Below are 21,425 nucleotides of genomic sequence, written 5' to 3'. Positions count from 1 at the left end.
ATATATATATATATATATATATATATATATATATATATATATATATACAGCCAAAAGGTAATTTAAAGAGCAACATACACCTGGCAAAGTATCAAATCATTACTGCAGCCCCCTAAAAATCAGAAGACGCTGACCAAGGCTGTAGACATTAAGGGTTGTGACATTAAGGGATGAGTGTGCATGTGTGTGCGTCTTACTTACAGCACAGCGCCTTTTGTAGTCTGCGAATCTTCATGGCTGTTCGGTATGCAGAGAATCTCACATTATTTAGGTCCGCTACAGGGAGGAAAAGAGACAGGTTGATGAAAGGTAAATAGAAAACGGGGGGGGAAAAAAAGGCTCAGTGCTACAAAAATCTGCCTGCAAGGCATCACAAGCTAGCTCTATGTCTTCACTGAAACCTGGCCTGTTAGTTTATGTCCAAGAAAAAGACTGAATTAGGGGGTGCTAATGTGGGCGGTGTAATTAGGTTAGCAAGTTTTGTCTCTGAGGAAGGCTATTGCTATTTGTTGAGCTGTGGCCTCCAAAAAACACTCCCAAAGTTTCAAGGGTTGATAGCAATCAGGCTGCTCATTAAAGAACAGTCACACCGGCCATCCCCCAGGGATGCAGAAAAGCTTCTGGATACTGACAGAGGAGAAGGAAGGAGGCCGGAGATACAGATACAGGATAAATGTAAAGACCAGATTTACTATATGTACTTAAATCCAACGTCTGCACACCTCTTGGGCAAAGTCCTTATCTTATTTATAAAGCTAAAAGAAGTAAATAAATCCCCCTGCAGCACTTGTTAAAATGAGTTTTACATCAAATGTTAATGAAGTGTTACTTTTTAATCTTATCAATTTAACAAAATTGCAACTGAGCAACTGGCTTCAGGCAGATATGCTTTTTATGGCTGCAGTCTTTCTATTTGTTATTCAGATATTTTCAACCACTCTTTGACAAAACACTTCAGATTCAGAGATATTTTAGGTTGTTTTGAACAAGTAACCCCCCCCCCAACAGATTGCATTTCTTTCAGCTGTTCAAGCCGCATTTTATCATTGTGTTATAAAAGGAAATATCTTTTCATGCTGACTGGTTGACATTTCAATCCTCTTCTAGACAGACTACAATTTTAGATTGTGGTCAAGAGGTTTATTTTTAACTGGAATGTCTGCAGCATCAGTTAAATAAGTATCTGCTTTATCCAAAGCTGCTTTGCAGACTTCTGTCTTTTGTGATGAGGTTTAAGTTAAAACTTCCCGTCGACTTTTCTGTCTGTCGCCTTTGTCTCGTATAATGAAGGCTCTGCTTTACCTTTCTGCCCAGCAAATGTTTCACTGAGAACTTTTCATGCCCCCTAATAGAGTTCTCTTCTTATGAATACATTCATTTGCTTCATTTTAGAGCTCCTGTCAGTCACTTAAAGGAGCCAGTAAAGCTTTGTGAATTCTAAGAACTCATCTGACAACCTGACCTTCCTTAAGTCCCAGCATGTGCCTACATTTGTTCGGTGTTAGGACTGTGCACGGTTCTGCAGATGCAACATGTGCATCTTGTACCTGCTAGCTGTCACACACATGCAGAATAACAATGAGTGCTTGTGTCCGCCCTTTCGGCTTGGTGTAGAAAAGACAGAAATCACAGAGGGATTTTTTCTTATACTTTTTTCAGGCTCTCTTGTTTATGTTTTCCCGTAAAGTCCTATTAATTGCTCCCCCTCTGCCACACTTTAAATATTTTCCCAATTCAATAAATGCACATTGGGATAATGACAGGCAGCTCAGAGCAGCTCTTATTGAGTGTTGTGATGTCTAACTCCAGTGCCATTTGGTTCCTGCTGATTCATTAAGATGAATTTTGATCCAATCACTGAACTGGAGGCATAATTGTCAGACATTCTCTGAATACTTTTTATCCAAGCCAAAAAAAAAAGCTATTTTACTATTTTATACACAATATGCAAGTATCACCATTTGTAAGAACCAAAATATAACTAATTTTTGGACACCGTTTTATGAGATAAGACCCAAAGTCACAAAACATAGCTGTGTTTTGTACCTAATGATTGGTAGAGCTCTGTCATCTTTGGATGATCCCAACAGGTTGTCTGTGTCTGATGACTGAAAAACACACAAAAAAAACAAACAATTAGACTGAGAAACATGGCAAAACACAATAGAGGACAAACAAAGTGAACAGGAGCAAGTAGCACTGAAACACACAAACTCTAATATTTTCTACACATGGAAAATTTATCACTACAGGAAAATACACCTTGGGATGGATAAAACAACTGTATGCACAAAGGCTCACAAAACCATGGACAGTAACTGCACAATGTGACAAAAAAACCCTGGCATTCAGTTGGTGCAATTATAAACAAACTTCTAGTATAAATTTGTGTTTATTGGCAACTCTTGCTGCAGTTTCTGATTTGGGCCAGAGGCAATAAAGTTCTCCACAAATACAACACAGAAATCCTAAAGTACTGAACAAAACAACAAATGCACAAACCCATTCACACACTATGAATCCCTCTCATCACCACAGGGTGTCTTTACCATCACCCCGGGAAAAGAAAACAAGGAGACCATGTTTCAAGTTCCTATTCACTTTTCTGATTTATGCAGAAGTTTTCAACCAAACAAAACCAGAACAATACACACACACAAAAAAAAATATCCCTAAATAAATAAAATAAGTTGAATGCCAAAACTGATCAAACACAGGACAACAAAATAAGACTTTCCTCCAGCTGCAGATTCAAGTCTGGTGTGTCTATTTGAGCTCCTCTGGCTGTTCCTGTGCGTGCATGTATATATTTTAAGACGGCACCTGGCTGTCAGATGCCACGCTCGGATCTGTTTTGAGAGGCTTTCTGGAAGGTGGGTTTTTGAAATGCAGAGGTATCCCTGTGGATTCAGCAGCGGCTCGCTCTCTACTGACAGTCGGCGGGAAGTAAAAGTGAACTGCAGCCGTGGATGGCATAAGCTCTCCCAGTACACAGATGTTCATCACTATTCAGCAGCTGATAACCTCTTTCACAAGTGAGCAGGCATTGCTAATGTTCGGACTACCCCCCTCGCTGAGGACCTCGATGAGCTCGCCTGAATCGTCAATGGGGTTTAATGAATGCAGCGCAGGGGATTTGTTGCTATTTGCTCCACACAAGGACAAGAAATGTGAAGGGGGAAACGGGAAATCTAAACCACAAAAGAGCAAAAGTTATCAGCATAAAACCTTTTTCTTGCTGAAAAGTAAAACGGTTTGCCACAGATAAGGCAGAAGTAGCTCAGTGATGATACATATCACATCATAGCATAAATGTATGTATTAAATTTCTGTGTTCAGGGAAAACAAAAGCTATTTTCACAGCTCATAAATGTCATAATGAGAACAAAAGAACTCCCAACTATTTATAGCACTTTTCTTGAACATTTTCTTTTTTCTCTACAGTGATAACTAGGAAATTTCATCATTGTCTTGGACCAAATAAAAGCAACGTAATGACACACTTACTACAGAGCAGCTACATTTAAGATAAGAGAAAACATCCACAAGCAAAAGAAAATGGTTCGGGGATATTAAAAAAGGAAGGGGATGGTATTGAGTATTCTGGCAGAAGTCGAAAAACCTTTCATACAGCAGCACATCCTCAGTGTATCGCAAGACAGCATGAGGTCTTTTGAATGTAAGATTGTTTTACCACTAGAATAAATAGTGTTTATGGGGAGTTTCTGCAAATAACCTGAGCTGGAGACTTAAAAGCTGGCAGGTTGTTTTAACATGATATAATACACAGGGTATGAGATCTTATGAGACATATGATCAATTATATGAAACCAGATATGATATAAAATATCTGAGGTTACATAAGAGGTGATAATATATATGGTATGAGAGATATTAGATATATGACGTTAGATAAGATTACATGTGGTATAAAAGGCTGATGTGAACTGTTAAATGATATGATGTGCTTCATTATATAAGATATACAATAAAGTGAGATAAGAGCTGTATAATATAATAAGATAGAGGATATATGAGATATTTAAAATGATATACACATGGTATAAATATGGTATGTTTTGAAAGATTGTGTGTTTGTATGCATATACATGTATGGTTTATGATATATGTTGTCTAATATATGATGACTGGTATACAATATGATTCATACTATGATATAAAATAAGGATTTAAAAACTGTACAGGCTAAATTTTTTAACGTTTGTCAGAATGATTCCAGTCCACTTGTCATTCTAGAGGGAAGCATCACTTCTGATGTATAAAAAATGATTCTGTGTGATCAGTTTCAGTCTAACCATTGCACCAGATTGTTTGTTACACCGAACCACTGAAGAAGTTTCAAAAGTTTCTTCAAAAATAAAACGTTCTTTGACTAGATGGACCTATCAGAAGCTACCATCAAGAGCCAAACCATTTGATCAGTCAGTATACTCTCCAGTTCTCGTGTGGCTGATGACTGACTAGAGTTATGGTAATATATGGGCTGCCATTGTTGAGTGCCTTCATACAAAAAAGCTGCACGTTGGTGGGTCTGAAACAAATGTGCCTCGGTCAGAAATAAATTGTTTCCTTCATATTTTGGATCTCACTTAAATCTAGCTGTCTGTTAAGATTCTGTTTGTCCCATAACAACACATTTACACCCTGATTGTGGTGATTTTTATTAGAATGACAGTCCATCGAACACAGAAGATGACAGAAATGAAAAGTTTTGGACTCTGCCTTAAATAGCACTCACCACCATGATCATTAAAACTCCAAATGAGAAAGAAAACTTTAGTATTTAGCTCCAAAAATAATAATAATGGAATAATAAAAAGGTCAGAGTGCATTGACGCAGATCTGGATGCACATGGTAGCTCAACAAGGACTAAAATAGTCTCATTTGTCACCATCCTGTTTCTTATATCATACAATTATGTGGTTAGTATTTTTTATCTTTACATTACAAATAAGCCCTTCAAAGTTTCTTATTGTGCTTTTTTTTTAATTTCCCTCTCGAGTGGACACCCAACTCTGAAACCAGTTTGAATTTGAACACACCAAAGTGTGTTTGAACTGAACCTGGCAGCTTCACTGGATGGAACATCTGTGATCACAGGCTGTTGTTAACTTGAAAGCGATAAACCTGTCCTTTAAAGTGCTGTTCAACTCTGGGGCTTTTATCTCTAATCCCCCCAACTAAAGTCAAGCAGCAGCCACAAATACATCACAACTGTCAATCCTTCCTTTTATTTGTCTAAATCCTATATTCTCCACGTCTGTCAGTGACTTTATTATATCTGTATGAAAATGGGTTATTTTTATTTCTTGTCTGGGAGGGAAAAAGTAATATGAATCAATAAATGTAATAGGCTACTGTGTGGTTTTAAGCTTGGTAAAAATTATTTCTGACTTTAAAAGAAGCACTTGAAGGAAACACCATCAAGAACAGTAATCAAAAACTGCAATGCTTGACTGTTCTTTAAACATTTGGAAAGCTATAAAAAAGATTTTTTTTTGTGGACATTTAAAATCATCAAACTGAAAAAAACTAATCAACAGAAAATCAACAAACTGTAGGTCTGCCGATATTTCAGTTTTTATTTTTGAAATTAAAAAGTTTTCATATGAGAAAGTTAGTTTGACAACTATTAAAAGCTTCTGCATAACCTAGGAAATTTATTGTACAATGTAAAACTATACTAATTTTCTTGATTTAGATTAAATTTAAAATTAAATAATACCAAATAAAGCTGTTTGTGATTAAGGATAGGCAGTGATTTTTGAATATTTGACATCTAGTTAAAATGGGCGAATTTGAAGAATTGGCACCTTGTAGTGACATGCCAAGTTGGTTTTAAAGGTGATTTTCTCAACACACCTACTGCCGACCACCTCCTGAAAAAAGAAAAAAAAAAAGAACAACAACTTGTGTCCAAGCGTCCGTTTCTGTCATTGGAGTTTATTTTGAAAGGATTATAAAAGGGGAAGTCAGCTTTACTGTCAGAATACATGAATCCCGATCCATGTTGAACTATTGGACCAGTGAAAATAAAAGAAAATAAATATTCAGGATAGGCAGGATAGCATGTAGACACATTAGTTTCTTGGGGTAAGGAAAGTAATCTTTAATTCAACCGTCCATTTTTTTAAACAAAAGCATGAAATGGGCCATGGTCCTAAATCAAAGTGGCAGCTTAGCTTAGCGCTTGTTAAGCTGCTTTCTGTGCTTTTTAAAGGGTTTGTTGTGCTAAAACTGCTGTATTAATAAGCACACGCTGCAAGAAGATTGAATAAAGTTGGTCTTAAGTTTGCAGAAGTGACGTGTAGGTGGGGGGATTAGATGGGACCGGACTGGTTGTGTTGAATAATTACTGGACATATTCAAAGCATGTTTTTACGTGAACATTACTACTTGTAATCAAAATAAGTGGTGTTTCTAATTTATTAGAACAAGTCTGAGTTAAGATGACACCCTTGAGTCTTGTGCAATGCAGGTGAAACTTTCCATTATTTTATGGTTCCTCAAAATAGGAAACAAAAAGTCAACTACAGACAAAGATTTGGCAGCAGGCAGAAAATGATGAAATATGTGTACTCACTATGGCACAATGAGGGGTGGAAAAATAATGTCTTACACATTGATTTTATGAACAAGAGCAGCAGCTTAAGCAGTTTGACAAACGTGACCCTTTCAGACTAACAGATCGCCACTGTGACTTATCAGCCTCTCAAGAATAATTGCTTTTCCCTTTGACATTTTATGTGCAGCTTTGTCATTCCTCATCGCAGTTTCACAGAAGGATAAAACGCTTTTTATTACTAATCTCATTCTTGACGTTCCACAACAATTTATATCCGACTATCCCTGTTCTACACAGCTACATTAACACTGATGAACCCAAGGAAAAGAGAAGAAATTCTTCTGGTTAAAATATCCACATTCCCTGCATGACCAAAGTTCAAAGCGCTAATTTAAACCCCAACAGCAGCTGACTGGCAAAACATTTCCTTCGCTGGTGGGAGTTTGTCATTGTCACACGCTCAGAAGTCAGCATGAATAATCATGAGTGGGCAGATGAATGACTCTAAGCATGTCTGGATAAACCAAGGAAATTAAAATGGTGAAATATCAGAGTAAGGAAGGGGAAGATTTCAGGACCTTTTTTTCCCCCACTGACAGCAGCTTGGAAGGCTTATCACGAGGAGTCAGTGACAGGTGAAAGGTACCTGCATTCACCACCTGACGCCTCTACGCTACCATCACTTTCTCCCTTTTTTCCCCCCATTCTCTTGCTTTTGAAACTCCTTCCCTCTCGGAAACGGCACCATTGTGCCTTTAAATTACAGCTCAGACAGTTTAGGATTTCTATTAAAACTTTTTAAACTAAACATTCAGAGGGGCACATTGTCCACAACCGGTGCATAATATAAAAGACTGAAACGGGACAGCGCTCGAGGTTGGCGCATTATTCATGCAGCGCATATGAATCCATTTGATTTCATCTTGTCATCTGAACTCCTCGCTACAGGGGGCAAAAAGAAGGGCTCAATTCTAATCAGGGGGCCATTGTCACCTGGAAGAAAAAGACGTGCAGCATGAAAAGAGATGGAAGAGCAGAGAAGGCGTTCAGGAGAAATGAATGTGTCAGAAATCTCAAGAATGTATCAGAACTGAAAGCGACCTGTGATTAGTCCTGGAGATGGATTCAGAGTTCAGTTCAAGCAGCAAATTAGGTGGGATTTTATGGGCAGAAGCAAGCATGCATGTACTGTAGAAATGCATTCGAAAGTGGAAGAAAGTGCTCTGCAGACCATCTATCTTTGTAGGAAAGGCACAAATTCATGTGTAAATTGAAGATAAACAGTTGTAGTTTTCCTTTTAGTTTCTAAGAGGCCTAAAAAACTTATCTCTGTGCTCGTGGAAGGATCTGCAGAGCATATGGTGAAGACTCAGGGGGGGTATTTGGTTAGCGAGTTGAAGCTTGGCTCCAGTTTGCCTTCATCTGCATCTTCATGTGTACGCAACCGAGCATGGGTGTTTGAATTCACTACTGAACACATTTCTGTGTATTGTTTTATATTGTTGTGAGCATGTTTGAGTGTACAAGCAGATGAAGGTTCACTAGCAGAGAACATCTGTGATCAGAGGCTGTTTCGCACTGAAGGTAAAAGACCGTCCTGCGAGTCACCGCCCGACTGGCTTTAATCTCTGATCGCCGCGGGCGCCAAGCTGCAGGCACAAACACAGCCAGACGTCAGCCAATATCTGGGACTAAATCCCATCTTTGATTTTGTAAATAAACAGAGCTTTTCTTTTCTTTAATGTTAAGAAAACAATTCTCCTAAACTGCAAAGGATTCTGGCAAATTGCACAGTTTGGTTTCTTGCTTTCTTTATTAAATAATGTTTAAGATCTATGATAATGTTTGTAGTTGGTTTTGTATTTTGGGTTAAATTTGACAGAATTGGCCATAAGTACATTGTTTTATAAAAAAATAAAAAGAAATCTGCTGTCTTTTCACTCATAAATTGTATATACTTTTCTAATAAGTCCTCAGACTTTTGTATTTGTGGATTAACTGGAAATATTTGTATATTTAAATAAGTAAAATTAAAAAAGGAAAGCCATTATAGTAAACCCTAACAAATTGGTAATATTTAATACATTCGTCCTTTCTTCTGTCTAGGACTTTGTATTTTATAACTTTACAATTTTACTCATTGTTGCCAGAAGCAAAAATGACAATAAGGACATTACATTGTTCCATGGAATTTTTCAATTAAAAGCTTTTTTCTAACGTGTGCAAAGTTTCTACAGCAGTCTACACAATCACAAAAAAAGTATTTAATAACAATCTACACTACACAGCAAAACAAATTAGTGAACAAAAAAACAAAAAAGAATTATAAAAAAACAAAAATCTAAAATTTTTGGTGTCTGTCTCAACAAATGTTGATAGATGAAGTTTTCTTGTGGGTTGTAATTGTACCAAGTAAAGCAACAGCTATATTTAAACAAAAGGAAAAAATAGAAGCAGATGATATCAATGAAGTTACCCAAAGTTTTCTCCTACTTTAAGCAAAAACCAAAGCTGATTTCAGGTTAACCTGGGTAGCAGTTCGCTGACATGCAGTCACTTATTTTCTGTCTACTGAGGTCCTTTTCTTCAAAGCTGTCATTTTCGGAGGAGCAGGAAAGTTGCAACTTCTGTGTAAACAGAAACCTCATTTCTGGCCTGATTTTGCAAAAGCTGACACCAAACTGAAGTGATTATAGTCACAGTTAACAGAGTCAGAGAGGCTGTCCTGGGATTTAGTCAGGTGGCATTTATGATTCAGTTATCATTCACTTCATCAGTCATCATAAACTGAATGAGAAATGTGCAGGTGAAACCGAATGTTAACTTGTGCAGAAAAGCAAAACACCACAAACTCCCAACTTGAAGTAAGAATATAAAATGAATGAACCATGCCAAACCAGCGCTCAACTTTAACAGACACCGCTGCTGTGAATAAGAAAACATCACTGTCAACCAGAGGAGCCTTAGAGAAGCGATTGTCTTCGGACAACCAAAATAATCAGTTACTGCTGAGAACGTGTGCGAGACAGTAACTTTTATGAACCCAAATTACTTCAAGGTTAGTTATTTTAGGTGTTCATGTTATTTTCAAGATTAAAAAACAAACTATAGCAGGTTACAAACCAACACAGTGTAGAGATCTATGATACTAATATCCGAACCAAAACTCTTCTCTATATGATCACTAAGAAACTTGGCAAATTCCAGAGAATCAAAAAGGGAACAAAAGTTACACTTCACTTCAGTAAACTGAGTCAATTCTGTCCCTTTCCTGCACAAAAGTCCCTCCTCAGAAACTATCCCCGTTCCAAAGGATCACGGAGTTTATTTTGTTATTAGACTGAATGCAAAATGAATTAGAAGCCATAAATATAGAAGGTTAAGATAAATCTTAATGCATTAGGAAAACAAAACACATGACTACTTTGAATGCCTCACTAATGCATACAAGCCATGTATACAGATGTTTGCACACATTTTAAACATGCACAAGAATTTCTCATTACTTACTTGATGTAATAGGGAACCTTATTCTGAGAAACTGCACGTTGCCAGGGGAGCTGCACAGATGCTGCAGATGGAAACAAAGAAAATGAGCGAGAGGGAACAAAAGCATTAAAACTGATGTGCCATCTTTAAAAACACTGAACACTAACCAATTTGTTTCTTAAAGCTTGACTTGAAATAAGTCCAAAGTCTTCCATTTTCATAAAAGCGCATAAACACATTTTCAAATCTGTTGTGGAAAAACTAATATTCGAGCAGTTCTTCGGAGCAATAAGCAGCAAAAAATGTGTGATTTATCTCCCTACCACTTTCCCTCCTCCCTGACACAACTCTAAGCTCAGATAGAGAGATGAAAAGACAGTAAGAGAAAGAGATTAAGAGAGATTGGGAGATATACGAGATGGATCGAGTACGATAAGAACGCAGTATTTTATTGATCCCCGAGGGAATATTAAGCTACTAGTGTAATGGGAGTGAATTCGTGATGAAGGAGATAGTGTCACAGTGTCACAAAGATGAAAGAAGAGTAGTATTATTGTCTGGTCTCAGCTCTCAGAGGCGCTTGCTTAGTAAATTCATGTCTGTCGCTGACGCAGCGTGGTGACAGAACAGCTGCTCTGAATCGCACATCGATCATTTTGTCTTCATGTCTGACGGCCGGCAGAGTGTATCAGGTGGAGCAGGAGGAGCGCTGATGGCTGGATGATTGTGAAAGTAAGGGAAATAAAAAAAGACAGAGAGGAAGAGACCTGTTTAACGTGCCTGATTCTTGTCTCCAACTTTCTCCTTTCTGCTAATGACCGCTCCAGAGAGGGACTGAGAGGAGGGAGTCAGTAAAGCCGTAATTAAACCTCGCATTTAAGAGTAAAGTGCCTCGTCGGCAGGCTGTGCATGAGTGTGCACATATCTGCCGAATGCGTGAAAGGGAGGATGCGAAACAGTGTAACTGAGTGGAAACAATCCAAGATGCCTCCCCCACCATGAAAAGTAATTGTACTCACTGGAGAGGAAATGCTGGGAGGAGGGGCCGAAGTCTCGGTGAGCTTCCTGAAGAAGTTTGAGTCTGTCCTCGACTGCTACCTGTAAGACGACACAGAGAGGAGAGGACAGTGAGCTGGGAGGCAGCGATCGCACAAACACAACTTTACAGTGGCTGAACTTCACGTCATGGTTGGAACAAACTCAATTTCGGAGCAATTAAAAAAAATAAATGGATTTTCAGAACAAGTGAAAAAAAACTTTCCTTCCATAGAAGCCTAAATCTTTCAATGTCATTCCTTCAAGTTCAGATCTATAGAAGTGGGGTTCTGTACAAGGGTTTAAAAACAATACCTTATCTGTTGTAGATAGCTATTTGAACAACCTGGGTCTGGAGAAACATAAATTTTGATCCACTTTGATCTTTGCCTCACTGTTAGCTCGTCAATCTTGTAGGAATTAAATATATTCCTCCAAGCTGAGAGCTATCTATAACAGGTAAGATATTGTACAGCACTTGCACTCAACCCTACTCTAAAAGACTTAAACTATCCCTTTAACTATTGGACCCTGTTTCTTTAAAGTTTCTGTCAATACAAAAAAAAAGAAATAGTTTTCTTCCTTAGAAAAGCTTATTTCTGATGCATGAAAGGAGACGCTTCTTGCTTTGTCATCACACAAACATTCAGTCCTTTGAAAGCTGTGTATCGACATCCCAGCCAGCACACCTGTGCCCTGCTGCACATGGCTGTGTGTTCACTTTATTACATCTCTCTTTGACTGGCAGCAAAGTGTTGGTCGCCCATAATGCTGGGGTTTGCACCTTCCTGCAGCTACTTCGGGGGATGATGACAGCCAGATCACAGACGTCCACGCAGAGGTCCCAGTAATGGGCACAGAAGGGCCAGTAGCTCTGTCTCTTTTTGGCCACTAATGACTTCCATGCCCACAACACCACAGCAAGACAGATGGTGACTGTCTGCATATGAAACAAAACCATCAAACTGCACAGTCAGACCAGGCTTATTAGAGAATCTGCCGCCTTCCTGCAGGCTGAAACAAAAGGGAGCGGATGGGAAAAAAGCAGTGCAGTGAAACGCCGTCCTTCTCTGCCTCGGAGTTTGAGTTATGATCACACTAATGGCAAAAAAGACCATTAATGGGAGTCTGTAGAGCACATGGGACACATCAGAGGGCCACAATTTACCCCCGCTCGACAGACTTCCCCTACAGCACTGACACGCTTAAAAAAGAAATAACTTAGGATTTCTTCCCGACTCTTTTCCTCAGCACATAACTGTAACTTATTTTGATACACTTTTCTGTAATGATGTCCAACTCATTCATCTCAAATGAGACTTGTGGGGCAGCATTGCCTTTAAAATCATAGTTTGTGGGTTTCTTTTAAAATAAGGACATTACAGCTGAGCTTTCTGACTGCATACTAATTTTAGGTCAAATGGGCACAACTGGTTATCACAACACACCTTAGATAAACCTACTGTAAGTACCACAATGGGTAAGTAAGAAAAAAAAGGTAATTCTTTTCATCTCTAGCTATAACTGGACTATTGATGTGACAGATCATCTAATTCACACACAAATGATTTAATCTATTTTTGATCAGACAGGAGAAAACAGTACACTTCTTTAAAAGATCTAAGCTTTAAGATTAAGTTGATGCCCTGCAAAAGAGTTCCTTTTGACTTAAACACTAAGAAAATGGTATCCTCCACTGCTCATTTATACACAAATTGTTTGGATTTCACTCCCTAATTCACAACAAACTGCCTCTCTTTTCACTTTTCTTTCCTTCCCTACTCCTGTGATGACAAGTAAAGACATGGATTCCCCTCCAGGGCTAAACCTGTTCCACTCAGCAGGTTCCACAGCGGATCAGACCAAGACTACCAAGCTTGCAGAGACGAGCCAAGTATGAGAGTGGTGTGCTGCGAGAACCGCATCCACTGATGTGTAGTGACAACGTGTTGCATTAAACACAGAGCTGCGTTCAAATCAAACAGGCATACCGACAGGGGGGCACCACTCAGTCTCTAAAGTTTATTTAATGACACAAAGTCAAATCTTCCCAAAGCTCCATGCCGAGAAAACCACGAAACATAAACAGACAACAGGACAATGAGAGAACAGGAGGAAAGGCGTTCAAGAAATGTAAAAGAGAGAAAAGTGTTGACTCATAAGAAGAAGCTGTAGTAAATAGTCTGCAGCTATTCAGTATCATATCCTTAAAAAAATGTGCGACACTGAAGGTTTTCCCAGCATTTACACAGCCTGCTTACAGCAGTAAAATACAATTTACATTCTAAACTAACCTTTGCACATCCCCACAGTTAATGCACTTTATTTATTGGCATCAAACTCCACCAATAGTCACACTGATTTATTTTAAATGCTCATAAAAAAAGTTCTCCTGGGCTGGTTCGCTAGACACATAAACCGAGTGCTGAGTTTTCAGATCTTTAAGGTGAAATGAAAGAAAATATACAAATAATGAGTTTTCATGGTTGTCTTCAAGTTAAACACTGTGATAAAACACCCCAGTGATCAATTTCTGTGATTTAAAACGTTAATGACTTGTTTTTAGAGTTTTTGTGCCAAAATCCCAGAGTGGGGTGATTGTACAGGTAGTGTTACTTCCTTGGTTGGTGATGTAGAAGGAGGCGGGGCCAGCTGTGGCAGACTCATGTAGAACACTGAGGAAGTTACTGTCACAGTGTTTATCAGGAAAAACGGGAGCAGAAGAAGAGGTGAGTAGGGGAGGGGGGATCTAGAGTAATGCTGTTGGGAACTCAAGCCCAAGGGAAACCCCCGAGCTTTACATTGATGTCACATGGTCTTCAAGGAGTTTCCCATAAGGACAGCTAGAGGCTGCCGGTGCCGGTCCAACAGGCGGTGGTTTGTCTACTGAAAGTTTGTATTTCTGGTGGTCCTCTTCAGTCAGTCACCAGACTTTGAGTCATAATTTTCACCAGGAGCTAAACTAACCACATCCATCAAACCTTCCTGTCCTTAAGGAAGCTGAAGAATGACACAGCTGTTTGAGTTTTGAGTTGGTTTACACAACTCATTGAATCGGTTCACCCACACACTATCTGTATTTGCCATTTACTGCCCAGTTGGCGTTCCTGTGCTTGGCACTCAATACGTCACACTTCCGAGTGATCATGGAAAATGTCAAAGAGGCCCTAGTAATTTTTTTCAATCTTTTATTAATTTCAAAAGAGTGTAATTTTTTTTTTAGACGAGACTCTGAAAACAAGCACCTTTTATGATGTTCTTTTGATTTATGTTAGCTTCAAAACACTTCATTTCACCTTTAAGACAAAAACAAGATCAAGGAGGCTTTTTTCAGCTCATTAATTAGATTTGTCCCCGTTGTAAACCTCATTAAGGACAGCAGTGCCATATTGTGTGTGCATGTGTATTTATAATTGTAGCCTATTAAAGCTGAATGTAACTCGCTGTCAAACAATCATTAAATTGTGTCCATCTACGACCAAATCCTATCATTTACTTGTTTTTTTGTATCTACTTTTTGTCAAATAAATCCTCAGTGTTGTTAGTGAAGTAGCTGCAGAAACTGTGCTGATTTGTCTCCCTGCCTCTCTGGCAGGAGAGGGGCAGAGTGAGGAAAATTGGGAGAAATCATACATCCTGCAGGAGGTCAGATGAAGCAGTTTATGCTTGATTAGTCAACCAAAATGCTTATTTAAAGCAAGCCCCAAAAAGGCAACATTTCAGCCATAAAACTGTCAACCCACTTTTGCAGAAATGTGTGATTTTAAAATAAAATAAATAAATACACAACCGCAAACAGATGCCAAATTCTTCTTGTTGTCTTATTGAGGTAAACTAATTTTGTTCCAGGACAGATACTGTAGAGTAATTCTAATTTTTTTCTTTTTTTCTTTTCTTGTTAGTTTTTGTCTTCCTACATTACTTCATTAAAACTCCCTCTCCTCTGCTCAAACATTTGCATCAGTATGGTGTGTGACAGTAATAACTGTCTTTGTGTGGATTAAACAGCATCAAAACAATAACTTTCTGTACGCAAATTATTCATGCTCCTCAATGAATTGTTCAAATTAAACCTCTAAAAATATAAATATTTAATACCTGCAGGTTCTTCCACCTCATGTTCAGTTGGTCCAGTTGTCTGGAGGCTGTAGACGACAGCTGGATATCCAGTGGTGTGAGCTCAGCCGAAAGCTCGTTGACGACCCGAACATCTTGACTGAGCGGGGTGATCTCCTCCCTGAAGGCCTGGACACAAAATTTAAAGCCATAATTTGCATGGATTTTGTAAACAGTGGATATTACACTGGAGAGATGAACAAAATGCTAGTTAACAGCCAAAGCAGCAAAAGGGTGGCTAAAAGCTAAAAGTAGCATAAAAAGATAAATAGAGAAAGATTGCTGAAATCTCATTTTTCTATGGGGAAAATATTTGGTAATGAAGTGCAATTATTTGAAATGTAAAAAAGTTAAAAAAAAAAACAACAAACAGGAAAATAATAGCACTGAATAAGCACAATTAATGTTTGTAAATTGTTTTGCGTGTTGGAGAAAATACACGACAGAAGTGTCACAGCTGTTAAAAAGTCTATTAACAGGCTCTTTAATATGAAGTGACCTCTGACTGACAGGGAGATAAATCTATGTGAACAAACTGTTGACAGCACAGACACTCAAACATCTGAGGTGGACAGGAACGCAGAGAAATGAACATGGCAGTTGTGCATCCACGTGCAACCTGTGAGTTATGACAAGATGATCCTCTGTGCTTTTCATTCTCCACTGTCATCTGTCATCTTGTTATTTTTCTGCTTGTTAACTCAATGTGTTGTTCCTTGCTGGTCTCTTTGAGAGAGAGGGGGAAAAAAAACGTTGAATTTGATGAGTAGTACATAATAATGCACAGAATCACCAAACCAAATACATCCTCTAATGGAGAGAAATAAACAGAAAGAGGAGCGTGGAATAATGTGTCACAGCACACAGGCAGTCATGGATGCAGATCTTTGATCAAAACGCTGCTGAATTATTTATTCATGACTCATCTACAATTCATTTTAAAACTTTCAGTACAATTTCAGGATTCGTTTCTACATTCTAAACCTAAAAAAAAACTTGTTCTTTGATCTGAAACAAAGAAATGGCTTTAACTCACTGTTGTTCTATCGATGTGGGCCTGGAGAGAGTCGATCAGCAGATCACCGACCGGCTGCCAGGAAGCCTTGACCTCCTCCGCCTGCGTCAGCTGCAGGTCGAGCTGGTCCATGGAGCTCTGCAGGTCCTGGAGTCGCTCCAAAGCTCGCTCCACCTGACTCTGCCAGCCGCCCACGTGGCCCTTCAGACGCTCCCACCGCTCCTTCACCTCACCCGTCTGTTTGCGGATGGCCCGGGCCAACGCTCGGGCCTTCTCCTCTGGGGTTAGATCTCCTGGAAAAGCGGAAATCATTTCATTGGTTATTTTTATTCAACGTAAGCTTACTTGCACTACCTCTGTCTGGTAATGAGGACATCTCCAAGAACTGTGTCATCAGTGTTTGCTTTAAATGTTTCTCCTCTGAAAACATTTAACCGCACACACTGAGGTACCAACAACAACTCTGTTTGGCATTTTCTTCCTTGTGCATCAATTTAAACCAGGCTACAACACTGCTCTTTGCAAATTTGTTTCCTCAAAAAGCAAAACTCTGTTCAAATTGTAGAAGTTTATCAGCTGAATTTTAACCATTTACAGCCAAAAAAAAAAAAAAAAAGGAATCATAGGAATCCATTTGTCTTGGGTTAATGACAACTATGCCATATGGTAAGGTAAGTTCTTTTGGCTGCTCCCTTCTTCAGGGGTTGCCACAGTGAGCAAACTCACACAAACAATTTGGCAATTGTTCTACGCCAGAAGCCCTTCCTGCAACTTGAGCTCGAACCTGCAACCTCAGGACTACAAGAACGCAGCACTGACCACCGAGCCACCGCAGCCCTGGCAACTGTACAATAGGCAAATGCCACTTTATTTTCTAAAATGCTATTTAAACTCTATTACAGCTCAAAGCTAATTAAACCCAACAGACCCACGCAGTGTTCAAATTCTTAATCAGATTCATCACTTTCAGCTCCAAATCCCAAGATAATGGTAGCTAAATGGCAAGTCTTCAAATCAGTAGTACATGAACCAACAGGTGGCAAAACAGTGACTAATGTCTACTTTATTATTTATATAGTCACTGTGTTGTAAAATTTAATCTGATATTAGGAAAAGAGCTGAACTCCACAAGGAAGAGCTAAAACAGTAAAAGCAGCAGGAAAAAAGAGAAACTTTATAGAGAATGGTGCAAGAAGGAGGCATGACAAAAGTGTCCAGCAAAAAAGGAAAAAATGCAAGAGCCGAGGCAGTAAAGGTGAGTGGACGGGGTAATTGCTAAAGATCAGAGGATGCCACCAGAGAGAACCGAGCAGACAGAGGAGATAACGGCTCCCATAATACCTTTTTAACTGCAGAGAAAGATGAGCAGCTTTTATGAGTTCAAAGGTCTTGTCTCCTGTGTAGTGACTGAAAAACCATCTTCACCTGTTGAACCTTGGTAATCTCCCTCTTTTCCCTCAGCCACCCCGCTACAGTCTGACTAACGGGAGACGCTACCTGCTGGCTCAATAATCAGAGTCTTTTACAATAAAACGACCTGCTTTCAACCAGTGAGTCCAAATATTTAGACTGATAATTCAGATTTTAGTGACTGATGGCCACTAAACCTAAAAGCTGGGCTAAATTCTCTTAAACCGAATAAAAACCCTTCTGTCAAAGTGAAAGAGCTTTTAGAGAAACCAATATTGAAAGCTTTTCTTGTTGTAGTTTAGTTTTTATAGACTAAAAAAGCACTTAAAAAGAAACTGTGATCAGCAGATTAAGCAACCAGCTGTAAATCACCATAATTTATATTAATCAATCAATCTAAATAATATAGTTGAGCTAGTACAGACAGATACTGTATTTTAGAGGTCGACTGATATGAGTTTTTCTACGACCAATACAGACGTTCAGAAATCAAGCCAGACGATAAATTTTTTTATTTAACAAAATATAATTGCTTAACTTAAATAAAAGGATATTTAACAACCTATAAAAGAATAAGTAGATTTACAAACAGTATATATAGAAACATTCTTTTTCAAAGCTAATTTGTGTGCTACAGTAAGCTGGTTGTAGCAGCAGCTGCCGTATCTTCAGTTTACCATTTGATAATTGATTACGTACATACAGGCATGGCCGATAACGGATTTTCTGCTGATTAAAATCTGTCCGCCATTTATTCATTTTACTTATAAGATAAACAAAACTAAAACAAAGAGTACCGCCAACAGTACACAATTGGCCCGTAAGAAAATTGTCAGAGAAATCAAAATCCAAAGCATAATTTCTCCTCACACAACAATCCTGAATACATGTGCCTAGAGCTGGAGAACAGACAATGTTTTCCCAAAGGGTTCCAGAGAAAACATCCCCGACCCATGAGGTGTCCAGCTGTGCAGTTTGACATGTATATGTTAAAGGGTTACCAATTCAAAACTTGGACAAGAAATTGTCCACAGACTGACAGACGGCTAGACGGCGTCTTAACGTATTTTATCCCGTGAATACACAAATGTTTTATATGAGGAAAATGTCACAAACCAGTCTTTGGCTGCAGGTTCTTCCGTGGCTCTCCAGGACCCTCAATGGGCTGGTCGGCGAGAAACATCCTGGCCTGGTCCAAGGTGCTGACCACCAAATGCTCCCGTTCCTTCAGTTCGGAGTTCAGTGTCTGCAAGAAAAACACAAAACAATGAGTCAGAAGGGCTTTAATGCTCATCAAAAACGTCAATTTTGTGACGATTACAACAAATACAAATATAGTGTGAGTACTTGTGGGCAAAGAAAGTATATATTTCTTATTTATATATTTTCTTTTAAAGTAAGAGCAGAATAATGTAATTAATGCAGTTTCTCTGCAGGTATGTGCATATTTATATCACATCCCTTGACTGCACCCCCACAGAAATATTAACTAATCTGCTAATTCTGCTCTATTCTTCTCAGACTTTTATTCTACCAAAATAAAAGGCCCTCTAATTAGCTCACACTCAATATGTACAACAAAAGAGCCAAATCTGGTGTTTATGCTCAGCTTAAGGAGGAGATAAATTACATTAAGTTCATAACATGAGAGCTGCAATACAAAGTATTTTGCCGTTTCAAGAAAAAAAAAACAGAGAGAGAGAGAGAGAGCAGCTGCACCAGGAGCTCTGAGGTCAGAGAGGAAAATAAAAAAATAACAGACATTGTTTTTGAAATTCTCTGCTAAATTAGCTGATTGAGAACAAAGTAAAGCTGCTGTAACCTGCATGTTTTAGCTGAAAAGTAATTCCACATATTTTGCTCACGCTCTGACACACAAAACACTGACTTCTCCATATGTATACACACTGTATGGCCTACAATACACTATACAGTAGACGTTAGTTAAAGTTCACATATAAGTTTGAGAAATTAACCCCAATGACAAGAGGAAAACCTTAACATGATGCACAACAAGCAAGAAATCCATACAAAGGAAGTGAGCGGGCCATGATAGGGTATAATTATTCATGTTTTATTATAAGTGTGACCCCTACAGGACTTCACTGCCTATCGGAGTGTGTGATTGCTTTGTGAAGAAGCAGTGTAGTTTAAGATGCTGTGAGGCAAGTTGATGAAATGGGATGATTCACCTTAATAAAGTTGAAGCACTTATCAAGACAACAGGACAAGCTGAGGTAGGGTGCAAAAAATTGGGTTACATTCAAACACAGCACACTGACTGACCAAAGGGCTAACTGACAACATGCTGCCTTCAGTGGAATAATACATATAACACTATTTAAAGACTTATGAAAATGGAGAAAGTAGATGCCCCTAGTAAATGTTTTTTTCAAGTCTAGAAGTAAAATTGCATCGGTTCAGGGAGGAAACTCCTCTTAAAGTTGAGTTTATACCACTAAAATAAGAATTTCACACAGTCTCCTGCAGACAAATGTACTGTCACGCTGAAATGGAGCATCATCCTCAACACAAATTAGATCATCCCTGCTAATAAATGGTTTGCTCCGTTCCAATGATGCCTCCAAATTCACATGTCGGGGAAATAATGGGCAGGTAGCTCAGAGTTGGGACCCAGAGAAATGGAAACTAAATGAGAGGTGATTGAGGAAGAGCCGAAGAGGAGCGACCGGAGATGAGGAAAAAGGGAGGGGGGCCAAGCTGTGAGGATGGCTACCAGTAGAAACTAAATAAAATCCTCCCACATTAATTCATATCATCAGCTCTGTAATGAACCCTGTTCAGCCAATCACATTAAGCTGAATTATTGAGTTAAACAGCATTACTTAATTACAGGCCTAGCATTCCTTGAAGGAATGCATATCACCTGTTTTAAACTGAGATTATCTTATGATGAAAATAGACAGAGTTGTATCTGTTTTGGTCAAACCTTGAAAATAACATTATGCAATGTCATGCTCAGAGTATATGTTGTGAATGAATCTCAGCTATTACCATACCAAATTTTAGCCATATTAAACTGATTCAAGTGATAATCAGTTGTAGAGGTACATACAGTGATTACTTTCTGAAAGTTTCATTAAATGCTGTCCAGTTGTTCGTGGGAGTTTTCACTAAGAGACAAACAGGGTTGATTCCAACAGTTAATACTACAGTTTTAGGCAAAGATCTTGTGTTATAAGTAGCACAGATTTTCAAAAGAAAAAAAAAAATTCAGAAAATAATGGTTGGCTGTACATCTAGAGCAGATTAACTGGTGGAGCCAACACAATTAGATCTTAGAAGCTGGCTACAACTCAGCCAATTTTACAGATATTGGGCAAAAATGTGATGTGGTAATAGCTGAGAGTCAAGCCAAGCCTATACGCCAAGCACTACCTGATCACACAAGATCCATTTATTATTTTTAACTATTGGAGTCAATGCTGCCTGTTAGCAAAATATCTCATGAACCACTGGACAAATTTTAGTTAAACTCTCAGAAAGTAATTATTGGAAATAAATATTTAACTAATTGAATTTTGGTGTCAATCCAATTCAAGATGATAGCCAGAGATGGCTTTAACTTGGGTCAAATTTACAGATGTTGAGCTAAAATTGGATGAGGTTGTAGCTAAGAGTCATCCTCAACACACACTGTGAGCAGCAATACATGTTGCAGGATCTCACAATATCCGAGGAAGGAAGGAAGGAAGGAAGGAAGGAAGGAAGGAAGGAAGGAAGAAAGGAAGGAAGGAAGGAAGGAAGGAAGG

General features: G+C 38.6%; 1 protein-coding gene across 7 annotated transcripts in view; it reads right to left on the bottom strand.

Annotated features, from left to right (window-relative positions):
• utrn (utrophin) overlaps positions 1-21,425 on the bottom strand; it is a 176,884-nt gene that overhangs the window by 43,533 nt on the left and 111,926 nt on the right. For all 7 annotated transcript variants that reach the window (XM_017423258.3, XM_025007463.2, XM_025007466.2 and 4 more), the window contains 7 exons: positions 18,769-18,898; positions 16,264-16,535; positions 15,210-15,356; positions 11,096-11,174; positions 10,098-10,158; positions 2,047-2,108; positions 202-276 (listed from right to left, as the gene is read on the bottom strand). In XM_017423258.3, the coding sequence (XP_017278747.1) occupies positions 202-276; positions 2,047-2,108; positions 10,098-10,158; positions 11,096-11,174; positions 15,210-15,356; positions 16,264-16,535; positions 18,769-18,898 (826 nt within the window). The remainder of the gene's footprint in view (positions 1-201; positions 277-2,046; positions 2,109-10,097; positions 10,159-11,095; positions 11,175-15,209; positions 15,357-16,263; positions 16,536-18,768; positions 18,899-21,425) is intronic.

The sequence above is a fragment of the Kryptolebias marmoratus genome, linkage group LG19, assembly GCF_001649575.2.
Source record: "Kryptolebias marmoratus isolate JLee-2015 linkage group LG19, ASM164957v2, whole genome shotgun sequence".
NCBI classification, from domain to species: domain Eukaryota; kingdom Metazoa; phylum Chordata; class Actinopteri; order Cyprinodontiformes; family Rivulidae; genus Kryptolebias; species Kryptolebias marmoratus.
Note: the sequence above shows the minus strand (reverse complement) of the source record. Positions and strands in the feature narration are given on the sequence as shown.